This window comes from Eumetopias jubatus, unplaced genomic scaffold (genome assembly GCF_037043125.1).
Source record: "Eumetopias jubatus isolate StellerSeaLion01/CBP00866 unplaced genomic scaffold, mEumJub1_p1.0 scaffold_7, whole genome shotgun sequence".
In the NCBI taxonomy this organism is placed as follows: domain Eukaryota; kingdom Metazoa; phylum Chordata; class Mammalia; order Carnivora; family Otariidae; genus Eumetopias; species Eumetopias jubatus.
The window spans coordinates 84,001,396-84,017,337 of record NW_028274813.1 but is presented as its reverse complement, the minus strand read 5'-3'; the positions used below and the strand labels follow the sequence as shown (position 1 = coordinate 84,017,337).

Genomic DNA, 15,942 nt, shown 5'->3' with positions numbered 1-15,942 from the left:
GACGGCCTTCGGCTCAGGTCATGATCCTGGAGTCCTGGGATCGAGTCCCGCATCGGGCTCCCTGCTCGGCAAGGAGGCTGCTTCTCCCTCTGACCCTCTCCCCTCTCATGTACTCTCTCTCTCTCATTCTCGCTCTCTCAGATAAATAAAGACATACAATTATGTCTTTATTGGTATCGCTTTGATAACGAAATTGAACACTGAATTTTGGCTTCTTATTATCTGCAGAGAAAGTTATCACTAAGCAGATTAACAAGGTAAACAAGCTACACAAGAGCCCTTCCTAGTTCTACTTCTCTTCTGTGTCTGGCACCCAAAGATGGAATGATTTGTCAAAGTCACAGTTCAGAGGCACCTTTTCAAACTGATTCACATTAGCAACATACTTTAACAAATATCTGTCAAATATAAACCAAAATATATGTAAGTATACTTTTCAAATAATTTATTAAAGTTCTGTCTGGCAGGGTTGCTACTTGGGACATTCTAGCTTCTCTTACATTATGAACTTGAAAATAAGAAACACATGCTCTTCTTGAAACAATTTCATACTTTAGGCTTTTCATTGAAACTCTATTATTCCCAAATTAGTGGGGTTTGTTGTGCTTTTATATAAACCTATATATTTATGTAAACATCAAAAGCAATCCAGGCTCTCCTTGGCCTGACTTACACACCTTTACGTGTGAGTTACTTCCCTGCTGAGGACCTGCTGCTGAACCACGGCATCCACACACCTCTCCACCCCTGCCTGAGCCCCATCCACACTTCCCGAGGCCGGGAGCTGAAGGGCCCTCCTCCTGCCCAGGCCTGGGAAGGTGCTGAGAAGGGGCAAGATTGCAGAAAGCTGCCCAAGGCGGGGCCCAACACTGGGTTTTCCCCAAAAAGGTAGTGCTACAGTTCTTGTCTGGTTTCTATTTTATTGGGGTGTCTGTGAACATTGTGGGCTATCTTGCAAGCCAGCCATTGCTGTTAACATTGATTCTGTGGGAGAGTGCCTGTCAAGTTTCAAGCGAACACTTGGATCTGAGCCTTTTGTGAGAACTGTGTGTGCTGCAGGGAGCCTGGTGACATTGATTGCTGTTCTTCCAAACCCAGGCCCCCCTCCTCGGTGGTCCCCCTTCCTCTGTCCCACGGATCTCCTGGCATAGCGTCATCCAGGCCATGGGGCGTGGAAATCAGAGTGGACTTGGGAGCGGTGTGATCTGGACTTGAATCCTAGCTTTGCTGATGAATGACTTCAGACTTGAGATCCCAGAGTGGCTGTAAAACCGAAATTCCACATTCGTATGTGTATATGAAACTCACACACTCTCTTTACACTCTGCAAGTGCTGGAGTTTCACAGAGCGTGAGATGCTATTGCTGGCTTCTACCAGTATTTCTAAGATTTGTGTGGAATTTCGTAAGATTTTGTAAATGTGAACATTTCTGCTCCTAAGGGTATTTACGAGTATGCTCACTGCCTGAAAAAGCTTTGAAATTTTTAAAAAATCAAATTTGAACATGTTTGGAAAAGTATCTCCTTCTCTCCCCAGCTTTTCTCTAGGGAGAACAGAGAGAGCTGGTGCCTTGTTAGGGCAGCCCCAGGACCATGCAGGAAGACAGTGGGGGAGAACTCTCCTCCCTCACTTTTGAGGAGAAATAGGATTGCAGTGTCTATGGCCAGCACACTCTGCATGAGGGCCCTGAACTCCCCCTGTGCGCCTTATCTCAGAGCAAACCACCAGCTCAAACCCAGGTTTAAAACATTGTCTGAAGGGGCGCCTGGGTGGCTCAGTTGGTTAAGCGTCTGCCTTCGGCTCAGGTCATGATCCCAGATGCCTGGGATCGAGCCCCGCATCGGGCTCCCTGCTCGGCGGGGAGCCTGCTTCTCCCTCTGCCCCTCCCCTGCTCATGCTCTCTCTCACTCTTTCACACACCCTCTCTCTCTCCCTCTCTCTCATAAATAAATAAAATCTTTAAATAAACAGAAACAAAGAAAAACATTGTCTGGAGACAGCACAAGACCTGGAGTCCAACTGCCTGCATTCCATTTCCACCGAAACACACTTATTGTGTGACCTTAGGCAAGTTGCTTAGCCTTTCTGATGCCCCAGTTTTCCCACCTGTAAAATGGGAATAATGTTAGTGCCCACTACAGAGTGTTATGGGGATTACACGAACAACTGTGCACATGGAGGGCTTTGTACTCCAGGTAAATAACGAGCACTTGGTAAATGCTGGGTGCTGTTATCTGATCGTCCGTTCACATTTCCTCAAAAGTTAGGGGACATATTTAAATGTTATCTATTCTGGTGCTCCACAACCTCACAGAAAGAAATGTAGAAACTTTGGATGACATAAAAACTAGCAATGAAATCAATTAAATGTTCAGAATATAGCCTGCTGAGATGGCTAAACGATTTCAGTTTTTTATTTTATATAGAAAACATAGGTGTCAGGGATGGCCTAATTTCTTATTCTTAGAAAGATGGCGAAATTGTGTTAGACAGTTGAGAGTGTAGTCCCTTCTGTCCCAGGAAATAAAATGACAGGCTCAGACCTAAATTTGATCAGTTGGGACATTTTAAAAAATAAATAGTTGTTAGGCATGGGGAGCTGGAGAAAACTGTGCACATTCATGCCCTGGAGCTTCTCTCCCAAGGTCAAGGGTCATCGCCCTGGCAGGCTTGGGACATGGCTCCTCCCTAATCACCTGCAACAGGGATTCCTTTCCACCGCTCCCCACTCCCAGAACCTTTTCCCAGTCACTTTCAAGTGTTCTCTGAAGGTGTTGCCTTTCCACCTGTTGCTTGGTAATGAGGGAAATGTATTCCAAAGTACTCCTTTCTTCATGTTCCCCTTGGCTGCAAAGGAAGGAGGGAGTAGTCTTTGCCCTGCCCCCGCCCCATCCACATAGGCATAAATACAGGGAAGTGTGTTTCTTCTTCATGGAAAGGAAGTCTTGGTGGTGAGGGAGGGGCTCCGAGGGGCTTCGGCTGAATGAAGTGCTGGTGGTGGAAGGCTGGTGCAGAGGAGTGAGTTAGGGCTCAGCCATTTTCCATATAAAGCAGACTTTCCCCACCACTCTACCTCTGGCCGCCTTGCCCCACCCCAGCCGTATCACTGAGCCAGTCCTTGACCTATATCCCATCAGTTGGTCTTCTGGGCCCCCTGAATAGGAACCATCAGTGACATTTGCTAGGCCCACCTGCCCAGTTGTGCAGGTTAAACTCCATGAGGGCACTGGGCAGGGGAGCATGTTGCAGGGTAGAATCCAGCTAGCTTGCTAAGCTGTGAACCCTGGTGCAGGGCTGTGTCTGCCCGGAGGAAGGGGCATCTTCTTCCAGTTTGCACATAGGACTAGTAATGGCCCTGGTGGTATCAAATCTGACCCCTCCCAAGACACCCCTTCTTCAACCCCCATTCCTCATAACAGCCTCTGTTGCTGCAGAATTCTTTGGAGATCGGCTTCTATGGCCATTACCTCCAGGAGCCTAGGGGAGCTGTAAAGTGCACAGGGAGGATGTGCTGGCCTCATTGATCACCAGTGACAAGGAAGGGAGATGGTTCATTATTTCATTCACTACACTGAGTGCCCTCTGTGGGCAGGCATGGTGCTGGGTGCTGGGGCTATGCGTCTGGCCATAGGCATGGGCCTGCCTGCAAGGGCCCACGATGAGAAAAATGCAGTGCCCCTGGTGAGCACCATCATGGCTGCAGGCACAGGGTGCCCGGGGCCCACAGAGGAGGTGTGCCCAACACACTGGAGGGATGGGAACACTTCCCAAAAGGAGGTGGGCCTGAGCAGGTTCTCGCAGGATGCACAGGAGCTGGCTGGGTACAGTTCCCTGGGGTGGTGTCTATGGTGCCACTGGAACCAGGAATGGGAATTGTGCTGAGCAGAGGTACGTTTTCAGAAGACCCAGGAAGTCTGCAAGATGCCTGACCTGTTACTAGGCCTCAAGGGGGAGGGAAGGTGGGGCTTCTTAAGCTTTGGAAATTTGTCATTAGCAAAAGAGTAAAATGCCAATCATTCTCCTTTTCTTGGTGGTTATATTTCTAGGCCCAGGAAGCTTTCTGGCCTCTTGCTTTGTGATAACTTGCTAAGTTTCTTTTCTGTTTCCCTCTCCTAGATACTTACTGGAACAAGATTTCCCAGGCATGAGGATTGGTCCAGAGCCTACCACCGATTCCTTCATTGCTGTGATGTACGGGGAGACTGAGGGCAGCACCCCAGGGAACGCTTTAGTCGTGGACCCCAAAAAGCCATTTCGAAAGCTTAGTCGCTTTGGAAATGCATTCCTGAATCGGTAAGGACCAGCAGCCCGCCATCTTTGGTCAGGTTGTTTAAACCTTTTCTTTGAATTCTTGCCAATTATGTATAAAGTTTCAATAACAGGATGGAGCATGTCTATTCTAGAAGAGAGAAGATATAGAGAATATGCTTCTGTATTCAAGTATTTGCAAAGATTATCATAGAAAATGATCATTTATTGCCTATTCTGGGTGGCTTCAGAGGACAGAGCTAAGGCCCCGGGATTGGATGTTATAAGGGCACACAGTACAAAGAATAAATTTCTAATATTTCAGCTGCACAGAAATGGATTAAGTTGCCTTGTCAGGAAGCAAGCTCCCCGTCACTGACAATGTTAAGTGTTGGCTGGATGGCCGCTGCTCAAGCATGGTGTGCTGGGGACTCCTGTACTGAGAACTTAGCCCAGAGGACCCCTGGGGTTCGCCTGACCCCCAGACTCAGCCTGTTGATTATTCCAGGACAGGTCACCTCACCTGCCCGGCTCGCTGCCTCTTAGGCTTCTCACTCCCATGTTCTGAGCCTCTCCCTTATTCATTAAGGCGGGGCAGGGGAAGTAGAGGCAAAACAATACAAAAAGTTAAATTTGTGACTTGGTCATTCTATGACAGAAGTGAAGTTGGGGGATGGCTGAGGTTCTGTCTTAGCTGGAGCTCTGTTTCGTTTATACTACCCTGTACCCTCTCCCCAGGGCTCCCAGTGAAACAGGGGGGTGTGGATGCAGGGCACCTGCCCTCTTGGACTGACCTGCCATCGCCTCCCTCTCCTTCCTCCTTTTTGCTACTCCTAGCTTTTTTTTTTTTTTAAACCTTTTTCTCTTTCTTCTCTCCTGCCCTACCCCTCGGCCCTCCATTCCCCTCTTTTATGAGTCTCCTGCCTTAGACCAGTTACTCTGGGGGTGTGGACTGTGGGGGTGCAAAGCCAGAGAGGGGTCATCCAAACAAAGGAAACTTTTTAAATGGTTTAAAAAATAGAAATGGATCCTCCCAGCCATCTGCTGTCCTCCCAGAGGCTGAGATGTCTCATCGCACAACTCCGGGGGGCGCCATTCACAAGGACGAGGGGAAGAATGATTGTGTCCAGGCGCTGTGCAGTGGCTCTGCCGAGGGCATCCCAGACAACCTCCAGAGATGCCTCTGAGAGAAACCAGACTCGAAGGACTTTTTTATGCTCTTATCATAAATCGAAGGAGGCATCCAAATGGCAGCCGGGGAATATGGCAGTAGGATGAACAGAAATGCAGAGATGATGTAGATGGAGTCACAGAGAAATCCCATCTCGCTGCTGACAGTGATTTGCAGACTACTGTCCAGATGATTTTTTTCCACCTGCAGGATGCTCTCTGGGAGGAGTTTCCTCCCCATCTCCAGAGCGGCCTTGGTTGGCACCGGAGCCTCTCCTGTGGGAGAAGTAGGGGTTGAGCCCAGGTGGGAGAACATCAGAGGGTCTCCTGAGACAATTGAGGGGAAGTGGGACAAAAAGCTCCCCCATCAGGGCCTCCGGGGAGCCCTGGTCATGGAGCAGGCAATAGCCAGTCTTCCTGTCCCAAGATGGGCCCTGGAAGGTTCCAGAGGCCTGGAAAGTGCAGGGCACAAGGTCCTTCTCCATGAGAGACTGGCCTGGAATCCCGTGGTTTCATTACCACTGCCTTGAGTCTTACTCTCTTTTTGCCGGACAAAGGCTTAAAAAAGAAATAAGCTGCCACTTTTTTCAAATGCCTATCTTGTGAAGTCCACATTCACAAGGGGAAACCCTGGAAGAATGGCTGTCGGCTTGTTTTCTTTTGGCAGATGATTTATTTCCCTGACAAACCTTTTTTCAAATGCCAAAGATACACCAGATGAGTATGGATAAGAAGCATTTAAGAAAATTTCGAGGGGCGCCTGGGTGGCTCAGTTGTTAAGCATCTGCCTTCGGCTCAGGTCATGGTCCCAGGGTCCTGGGATCAAGTCCCGCATCGGGCTCCCTGCTCAGCGGGAAGCCTGCTTCTCCCTCTCCCACTCCCCCTGCTTGTGTTCCCTCTCTCGCACTGTGTCTCGCTCTGTCAAATAAATAAATAAAATCTTAAAAAAAAAAAAAGAAAGAAAATTTCAAATGGCGAGTCTCATTATCTGGGATCTAAAACTTGCTGAAAATAACCCATGCGTTATATAATCAAGCATTAATTAAATTGAGAATACATAGAAAAATATTAGTAAATAGTAATATGGCATTTACTGTGTGTGAGATAGAGTTCTAGACTTTACTTGTATATTAGCTCTAAATCCTCAGCAAACCCCTGTGACCTAGGTGCTGCTCTTACCCCCAAGGTAGACAGGAGGAGTTGATGCATAGAAGTTAATTTAACTTCCACAGGGTCACTCAGCTGGTGAGTGGCAGCTCAAATTGGAACTCAGGCCATGTGGCCCACAGTCCCTACTGGTGACCACTGGACCGCCGAAGGGCTTGACACTTGGACTGAGAAACACTGCCTACTGCCCTCTATCGAATTTTGAAGGCTGTCCTTAATGTAGCCCACGAACAATGATGATAAAGGTGATGATTTTTGTCCCCAACTATCGATTAATAATTTCATACACACTCCTTTTTCTGGATTAATAAGACAATGCTACAATGGCCATTTGACAGGTGAGAAAACTGAGAGCAAAGAAGTAAAATGATTTACCCAAGAAAAGGGAGAGCCAATATTAGAATTCAGTTTCCTCTTCCCTTCTGTCTACCACCCTGCACCTCATGGAGCACTAGCAGAGAAGAGTTTCTGTTCTAGCCATGCCGGTGGCCATGCACATGTGAGGCTCACATGTAAGGGACGTGCCTCATCAGCACCTAAGAGTAAACAGCACGACTAAGTCATATCCACCCAACACTGCTGTTGTTTCTCCCGGTGCTTACACAAGAAAAAAGTCAATTAGTGTTGGGCGCTCAAACATGTGTATGTAATTATAGTGTCCCTATGGGAGCACCAGCGGGGCTAACTCTAAAGGCAGGCAAACCCCTCTTTACATAGCATACTTTCTGGGAACCAGATCCAAATACAGTACTTAATAGGAATGGGACCTGGTTGTCTGCAGGGGAGAACTTTCTCCCCACACCCACCGAGCAACCACCAGTCACCCCTGGGTTAGGTCTCATTACCCTGACCCTCTCATTACAGGGCATTGGCTTGAGGCTCTGCCCCCAGGGGCATTTTTCAAAGAGGTTAGTACTTCACAAGGTGGTACCAGGTGACACCTGGAGGGTGTCAGCCTCGAAGCATTAGGCAAACCGTGCAGCCTGAGTTTCAACGTGGAAGGATGGTTTCTAAGAAAGTAACAGAGGGTCTAGGAAGCAGTTCTGAGAAAAGAAGACAAATTCCCAAAAAGGCAGCTTCAAATTATAGAAATTCCGCACTTGAACAATGAAAGGAGTTGAGTGTAGAACAAAAAGTTCTATGGAAACAACGTTAATGCGGCATTCCAGAACTCCACCATGCTACCTTGCTTTTGAGAGGAATTCCACAGTCGGGCCTGTCTCGGAGCTGCTCTGTGGGAATGTGGTCACCGAACGTCCACAGTCTGTTACCAGGAGGCAGTTCCAGCTCACGCAGGAGGAGATGGATGACCAGCAGCCCCCCCGAAGACACAAGGCCTGGGAGGCTCTGCGTATCTTGGTCAGTTCCAGAAGTGTCAGGACTGGCTCTGACATTTCCCCTCAGCAATCTGCTTTTTGAACTGGATGTTATGTTTCTCCCTCAGTCTGCTTTTCTAAACATGGTAGTCTTTTTTTTTTTTTTATCCAGATAGCTGCAGGCATTGTTTAGTTTAAGATCTAGTTTAATTTTAAATCGTGGTCGTCCACAGAAGAAATTCTTAATCTCATCTCCTCATTGCCTCCGTTTCCTTTTGAAAAATAACTTGAACCAGTGGCCCTAGGGATTGAAATTTTGAAACTTTCTTTCAAGCTGAAGGAATCTGAATGGTACTTCCAGCGCACCTCTCCTTTTAGCCAGGCATGATGACAGCGATGATAAAATACAAACCCACTGTCTCATGTTGGTGTGAAGATTTAGCAATAATAGAATATATATATGTATTTTTGGACTTAACTCTGCCACCTCTCTGTAATTAAATGAAGCCTTAGTAATAGTAATGGGCTTTTTTTTATATGAATATTACAGTCACTTAGGACCATTGGGATTTTTTTTTTAACTGGCTTCCTACAAGCATACAGCATCAGTGCAGACACGTGCGAGCTCCGTCAGCTAATTTAGATGCAGAGATTAAGGAAAAGATGCTTTTGCCAAGAATCACCAGCAAACTTGTTAACTTTCTTTTTAATCTGGGTAATGAACTGGTCCTGTTCATTTATTTGTTCATTTTGTGGTGGGTTTATCCGTAATAACCCCCCTGAAGCTCTTCCCATTAATCTTTAAGCGCAGGATTTGTGGTGGCTGCCAGGTCTTTAACCATTGTTCTTCACTGGCAGCTGCCTCCACGGTCCAGGTCCTGATAGTCTAGAAAACCAGCTTTACCCGCTGCACTCAGGCAAAACTTCCCAGCACCGGGGCCTTGCTGTTCCCCGCTGTGGCTGTCAGGAACGAGAGGCTTTGGTTTAGAAAAGTACGTATTTGGGTTGCACCACATGAAATTGCCCGTATTCAGCCAGCCTTGACTTGTAACAGTGGTGATGCTATAAGATTCGATCTATAGGGGGTAGCTGTGGGCTTCTTGTAGTCTGGATGTGAAATTAAACTCCCCCTGGGCAGGGAAGGTTTGATCAGCCATTTGTGGCAGGACCATGTAACGATAATGATTGTGGGTTGGTTGTCAAAGTCTTTGTGTATCGTATGCTCTTTACTGTGCCATCTTAGGAAGTCATGTCCTCTCTCTGGTCTCTCTTTAATTAGTCTATGAGCTGGGGTTGAAGGAGATGCTTTGAAGCTGCACCCTACTCTGTCCGTTGTAAGCATCCGATCTGATCTGAACCTGATGACAAGGTGGGAGTTCTCGGGCTGGTAGAATTGCTCAGATCCCTAGAACTCACAGTGTGAGTGAGCAAGGTCTTCTGGCTCCTGGCACCTCTGCCCTCCAGCAGTGGGCTGAGAGCACGTCACAGGGGAGCCTCCAAGTGCGGAATTCCGGGGCTGTGGCACATCACTCCCTTGTTGGGGGATGTTGCCCTCTGTGATGAGGTACATAGTAGTGGTTCAGATGCACAAAATGGTGGTAGCAGCCTAGTAGTCGAAAACCCGGGCCCGAGTCCAAACTGCTGGGTTAGCATCCCAGCTCCATCACTTACCAGCCGTGTGACTTGGCAAGTTGTGATATGTGCCCCTCTGTGCCCCAGTCTCCTCCCGTGTAAATGGCAGCACATAGCCCCTACCTCTCAGGTTGTGGCGAGGATTGAGTGAGTTAATATGTATACAGAAAGTGTTTAAAGCAGTGTTTAGACACATAGTAGGTGGACAGTAAATGTGCCATTTTATTATCACTGTACCTGCTGGAGATCCCTACATTGTTTGGAAATCAAAAGCAGCATGAAGGTATTCTAAAATGTTGATCATCAAATTGGAATGTTAGCATTTAGAGGCAATTTTAAAATCCCTGCTCCTCTCACCTCCCAGTTTTATTATGCAGCAGGACCTTACAGCCCAGACTATTCCTTGATCCAACCCCCTTTCTGCTCCCCCTGAGCCGCCTTTGGGTGTGGGAGTGGCAGAGAATGAGGGTCACGCGCAGAGTTGGTGCCCATCCTCCTCTCCTTTTATCAGAGAACAAGGTGCATCAGGGCAGCCCTGGGTGAGGCAACACTGCCTAACAGCTTCTGTGAGGCTCCTGGGCTTAACCGGCCACAGGTCTGCGTATTTCATGGGAAATGTAGAAGGCAAGGGCACAAATGCACTTATGTTCGTCACTCTGGGAAGGAGGAGGAAATCCATCTTGGGACAGCGAATCTGTGCTTGGAAACATTTCAGCACACAAGCATAAGCCAGAAAAGCCTGACCTAGGGCTGACTCTAATATACCCAATCAATAACCTTGCCTTTCACCTTCCTTTCTTAGAGCATAAAAGTAAGACAGGATTGCTGTAACAGCATTGCATTAGGATTTTTTCTGATTACAATACAATTATTTAAGAAAATGTATGTGTGGTTCTAACTCCTCGTGTATGAGGCCTGCCCCCACACAAGGGTCTGAAAGCTGACTTGTGCTCTGTGTTCCTTGCCACACCACCCCTCCCCCCCTTCCCCACTCCCTGACCCCCACCCCCTACCTCACAGACTTTCTTGCTTTCTTTCCTGGAGTGTAGCCTGGTTTTGCACACACAACCCAACCACCCCCTCTCAGGGTGCCCCTGGAGAGCTCCCTCCTCCTCTCCCCACCATCTTCCCCCACCCCTGCCCCCTCCCCTTCATTCCTCCCCTTCTGTCTCCTCCCTTTTTCTGCAGTTATCCCCGTGGGCCCCTCAGCCTGCCCCCTTGTTTATTGTGTGGTAACGTCACCGTCACCACATTCACCGTATCTGATGGCATCTTGTTTCGGGGCTCACAGATTTTGCCTGATTTCGCCTCTGCCGTTATGTCAGGAGGCATGGGAGTTGCTGAAAGTTTGTCACTTTGCAGAGAGAGAGTGGACAGTTTATACGTTTTGGATGCCTCTATTAACTCCACACTCAAATCCAGGGGTTTTGTGTTTTGGAAAAATTGATATTGAGTGTGAGTTTGTGGTTTTGGAGAAAGGTCAGTCTCTCACAGGAATACTTTGTATAAAATAGTTTCACATATGTGCAATTTTTCAGCATTGTCAAATGTCTCAAGCCATCTAATAAAAAGGATGAGATTATGATAAGAGACTGAATCATTACTGACAAGAAATGTGGTCTACCACAGATGTGCTCAGAACTCTGGTCCTACCTGTTCTAGAGTATCAAATGTGGCGGTTTTTTCTCCGTGAACTTACAAAGAATGAATGCTTAGTGATCTCTGTGCACTTCCTTCTCACACATCTGCTCTCCCCATGTTGGGCAGTGGGGTTTATTGAAAGGTCTGGAGGGTGCGTGAGGGGTGGGAGAAAATCAGAAATGAGGGGTTCTCTTAAATTAACCTGACCCTTTATTTTTAACGTTCTGAGGTTTTTAACTTTATGGGTTGAGTTCAACTCAGCTGACATCAGAAATATTAGGTTGCCGTCTCCAGCCGGCCATGCATTCACGGTGTGACCTCAAGATGTCATAACGATTTGGGGCTTCAACTTTTCCAGCTGCAAAATGATCATAATATCTTTTCCTACACCTCCCCGGGCTGACCTAAAAATACAGGAAAGAATGTGTGGGAAACTTGACCCGAGCACCTTCAAAGAAAGCTATTTTTGAAATGTCAGTAATTGCACCTCTTGCTCAGGACTGCCCACCGCCAGCCCTGGGGCCGTGACCCCACCCTGGCCCCGGGGGCTGTGCCATCCACGTGTGCACTGGGAAGGCTGGTGTGGCCGCCCTGTCCTGCATTCCCAGCATATTTACTTTCCAGTGATCCCACCAGTTCCACTGAATGGAAGAATTGAGCTTTCCCTGAGGGTTTTCCAGCCTCTGCCCACACAGATACAAAAGTTAGCCATTTACAATATAGGAGAAGGAGTGGGGCTCTATAGTTTTTGCCTTAAAACAGACACAGCAGGGCGCCTGGGCGGCTCAATTGGTTAAGCGTCTGCCTTGGGCTCAGGTCATGATCCCAGGGTCCTGGGATCAAGCCCTGAATCAGGCTCCTTGCTCAGGGGAGAGTCTGCGTCTCCCTCTCCCTCTGCCACTCCCCCTGCTTGTATGCGTGTGGGCGCTCTCTCTCTGTCAAATAAATAAATAAAATCTAAAAAAAAAAAAAGATACAGTGCCTACCAGAGATCCACCTTGGGTGGATCTGCTGCCTGGGTGAAAGTTTCAGTGTTTTCCTCTTCTACTCTAGAGTTACTCTAGAGTAACAGCTAAAAAGGATCTCACCGGTCCCCATCCAAGTGTCTCCATTTACACATAAGGACACAGGCCCAGAGCTGGGAAGCCCTTGTCCAGGGTCCCACAGCAAATTATTGGCAAAGGCTGAGCTGAACCTGAACCCAGTCTGCTGACCTAAAGGCCAAATTTTCCTCCCACGCCACTCTGCTTCCGTGGGGCTGATGCCAGGGCAACTGACTGCCGGGGGATCGCGATAAGAAGGAAGAAATGGTATCAGGCAAGTGAGGGCCAAGGAAGGAGGCTTGAGATGCTAGGCCAGGACTCTCCCCAACCCCTGCCACTTTGTCCACTCTTAGGGTACCCCTTGGACTCCAAGGCACCTGGAGGATTTGGGGTGTTGCCCACAGGTGCTTGCCCCATGCTGGGCCTGAAGCCACATGGGCACTGGACTTCCAGGGACCAGGCGAGGCTGATGGGCTTTGGATCAGTCTGACCTGGTTTTAAGGCCCAGCTCTGAGTGATGCTGAGTAAGCTACTTCTCTGATGTTAACGGGAATTTCTTCCTCAAGGGGTTACTCTGAGGGGCAAATGAGATGATGTTTGTAAAATATCTAAGTGTTCTGTAAATATCAGCTAAAATCAAAATTAACGGTTAAGGATCTGGTGGCAGGTAGCAGCAGGTACCTTCCCATACCTGTCCCTTGGTCCAGCGCCTGGTCCCTGTGGCACCAGCAGAAGTCATCCCCTACAAGTCCCCACTTTAGGGACAATGTCAGTAACCTTGAGAAGCCAAGGAGCTCCCCTGAGCTCGGAGATATGCAGTTCCTGATCCCACCTTGATCCCTTTTTTCCAGATTCATGTGCTCCCAGCTGCCCAATCAGGTCCTGAAGAGCATCAGCATCATCGACAGTCCCGGCATCCTGTCTGGGGAGAAGCAGCGCATCAGCCGAGGTCAGTGCCCACCCCTGGCCCACCCCTCCTCTGCCGCTGCTGAGGCTCACCGTCATTTCAGCAGAGGATTTCGGTCTCAAGGGGATTCTATCCACCACCCCCAGGATGCCCCCAGCAGCCCTGGACAGCCCAGGGGTCCTTGAGGGGCCCCAAGAAACAACCAGGAGGCATAGATAGCATCAAAGTTTCTGCATTTCAACTGAGAAAATTTCTGGAGTGTTAGCTGTAATCTCTTAGTTCCTCTAAACACTGCCGTCTGCCACTAGTACCCACCCCACGTAATTCTTCTGAGTTTGGGAGGGGACATACATTTCGCTACTAACCATTCCCTTGGACGCATATGACAACAAATAAAGGAGATGAGTAGTCACTGCAAAGGAGAGAAGCCCTGCCTGCCACTCTTCCTCCCTCCCCGGTCAGCACGTGTCCCACGCCCATGGCCTCCGAGGCACCCTTCCCATGCGTCAGCCTTTGTCGTGGCACCAGACTGCTCCATATGCTGGGGATGCAGCAAAAACAGGCCGAGGCTCTGCCCTCGAGGAGCTCACGTTCTCATGGGGAAGACAGACATCAAGCCAGTTATCATGGGGAAATAGAAAGTGAGAACAGAGATGGAGCGTATATCAGGGTGGAAGGGGAACTGGCCTGGCCTTTGCAGTGTTGGGAAAGTCTCCCCAGTGGAGGTGACATCTGAGCCAAGACCTAGAGGGTGAGCGGGAATTACCTAAGGGAGGCTGTGCGGTCGGGGAGGAGAGACTGGAAGGCGTTCAGAGGAGATCTGTGGAGCATAGAAAATGCTTGAGAAGTGATGTCTGGGCTTCTTCAGCCTTCAGAAGGCTGAGCCATAACCATTTCTGGGCCTGTCCATGTGGTTTAAACAGATGGGTCTGCTGTCTCCCCCGCCCACACTGGAGAAGGGGCCCTCGGGGGTGGCCCGGAGGACACAGCTTACTCCCAGTGAGGAAGCCTGACCCGGAGGGCACTAGGTCGGATACCTGCAGTCACAGAGACAGGTCAGGTTCCCCTGGCCCTGGCCCTTGAAACAAAGGACAGTCCTTTGAGGCTTTGCTGGGAGGGAAAAGATGGAGCAGATGACTTGCCACTGTCACTTGTCCCAGATAAGTCTTCACAACCCCTTGAACAGCAAGCCAGTAAAACCACGTTTAGAAGTGCCAGGGCTGAGTGGTGATGTGCCTGGGATCACAGCCCCAGGTCCTGGGCAGGCAGTGAACTCCCCCAGTATGCATGAAGCAGAAGCTATGTACGTGGGGACACTCCCAGGAGCTAGAAAGCAAGGTCCACAAGATGGGTAAAGAAAGGCTCCTGAGGCTTCTAAGCCTTCCTTTCTCATGGCATTTCGGGAATGCTGACTTTGCAGCCTCCATGGACTCGAGGAGAGCTGGGTCCTGCCTTGCTCTGCTTTCACCCATTCGGTCAGGGACTCTGTGGGCCATTAGGCCACCCTGAGGCCTCCAAGAACATTGCTTATAGAGAAAAACAGCGTAATACTCTTTTTCACTCATAATTATCTGTTAGTTTTATTTTCTGTTGTAAAAGTAATGTTTGTTGTAAAGGAGTCAAGCAATGAATAGAGATGTACAAAATCTCTCTGTCACAATTAACAGTTGTTAGTGGTGTGCTCCAGCTCCTTACAGACTTTTTCCTGCGCATGTACAAACATACCATTTTTAACCGAAATGCCATTTCCCAGCACATTTTCTACAACTAGATTTTTTTTTGCCGTAATGGTCTATCACAGACAGCATTCCATGCCAGTATAACCAAATTACTTTATTCCTCTTAACAACTGCTTAGTTTCCATCAAAGGGACATAACACCCTTTATTTAACTAATTTGTGGGTATAGGGATGGTTAATAATTTTCTACTGTTACAAAGTGTGCTATAGGCAGACGTCAGTTTTGTATCTTTATGCCTCAGTGCCAATAGATTTTTTTTTCAGAGCCAGTTTAGGACCACTCATTTGGCCCCATAGAAGTTTCTCTGCAGATAAAATGTTTTATTTTAAGAGGAAAGTAAAGCAACCCCATGTCCCACAGCTTTTCCGAGCTGTCCGTCTTTTACTGCTGCTATCACATGGCCAATTCTAATCGTCCATATTCTTCAGGGCTTCTCCTTTGCTCAGTAATTACGTGTCTTTCAGACTGTAGCTCCTTTATAGCATGGCACACTGCTTCTGGGAGGCTTTGAAGACCAGTTCTTTTTAACCCTTTATAGCAATCTGACTCACATCCTGGTCCGACTTATGATGGCATGCACTTACTCACATCCCGTGCACAGAAATAGTACACACGGTTCCAAGGAGTCGGTGCTCGGCAGCCCCTGCTGCCCTGACAGACAGAGCAGCTGTTGGGCAAGGACCAAGAGCTGCTAAGGATGACAGCACTCTGCACCGGGGCTGGCGTTCCCGAGCTTGAGTACCAGCCTGTGTTTGGGACAGTTGGTGGCTGGAATCCCTCAGCTGTCAGTTTCAACACGTTAACTCCGAAGAGTCTATACTACTTTATACCTGCTTCAGCTTAAACTGTTGCACATAGTGCTGCATTCCCACTCATCCTCATGCTGCTTCCATCCCTCCGGCCTTGTAAATCATGGCACCACCTTCTCCAGTCGCTTATGTCAACATTGGATGAGGGAGGAGATACAAATTGTGACCCCGGAGGACATTTGAAACATCTGCCATTGACTTTATTAGTGGGGCTCTGACTTCCTTATGGGTGTTCTGTCTCTAAAAGAGGAAAGATAGCAGCTGCTGT

The 15,942-nt window shown here is 48.4% G+C and overlaps 1 protein-coding gene across 1 annotated transcript in view; it reads left to right on the top strand.

Moving 5' to 3' along the window:
• The window catches only part of EHD4 (EH domain containing 4), a 74,966-nt gene that overhangs the window by 15,305 nt on the left and 43,719 nt on the right, over positions 1–15,942 (top strand). Inside the window, exons 2-3 of the mRNA XM_028094440.2 lie at positions 4,118–4,294; positions 13,070–13,167. Coding sequence (XP_027950241.1) covers positions 4,118–4,294; positions 13,070–13,167 — 275 coding nt within the window. The remainder of the gene's footprint in view (positions 1–4,117; positions 4,295–13,069; positions 13,168–15,942) is intronic.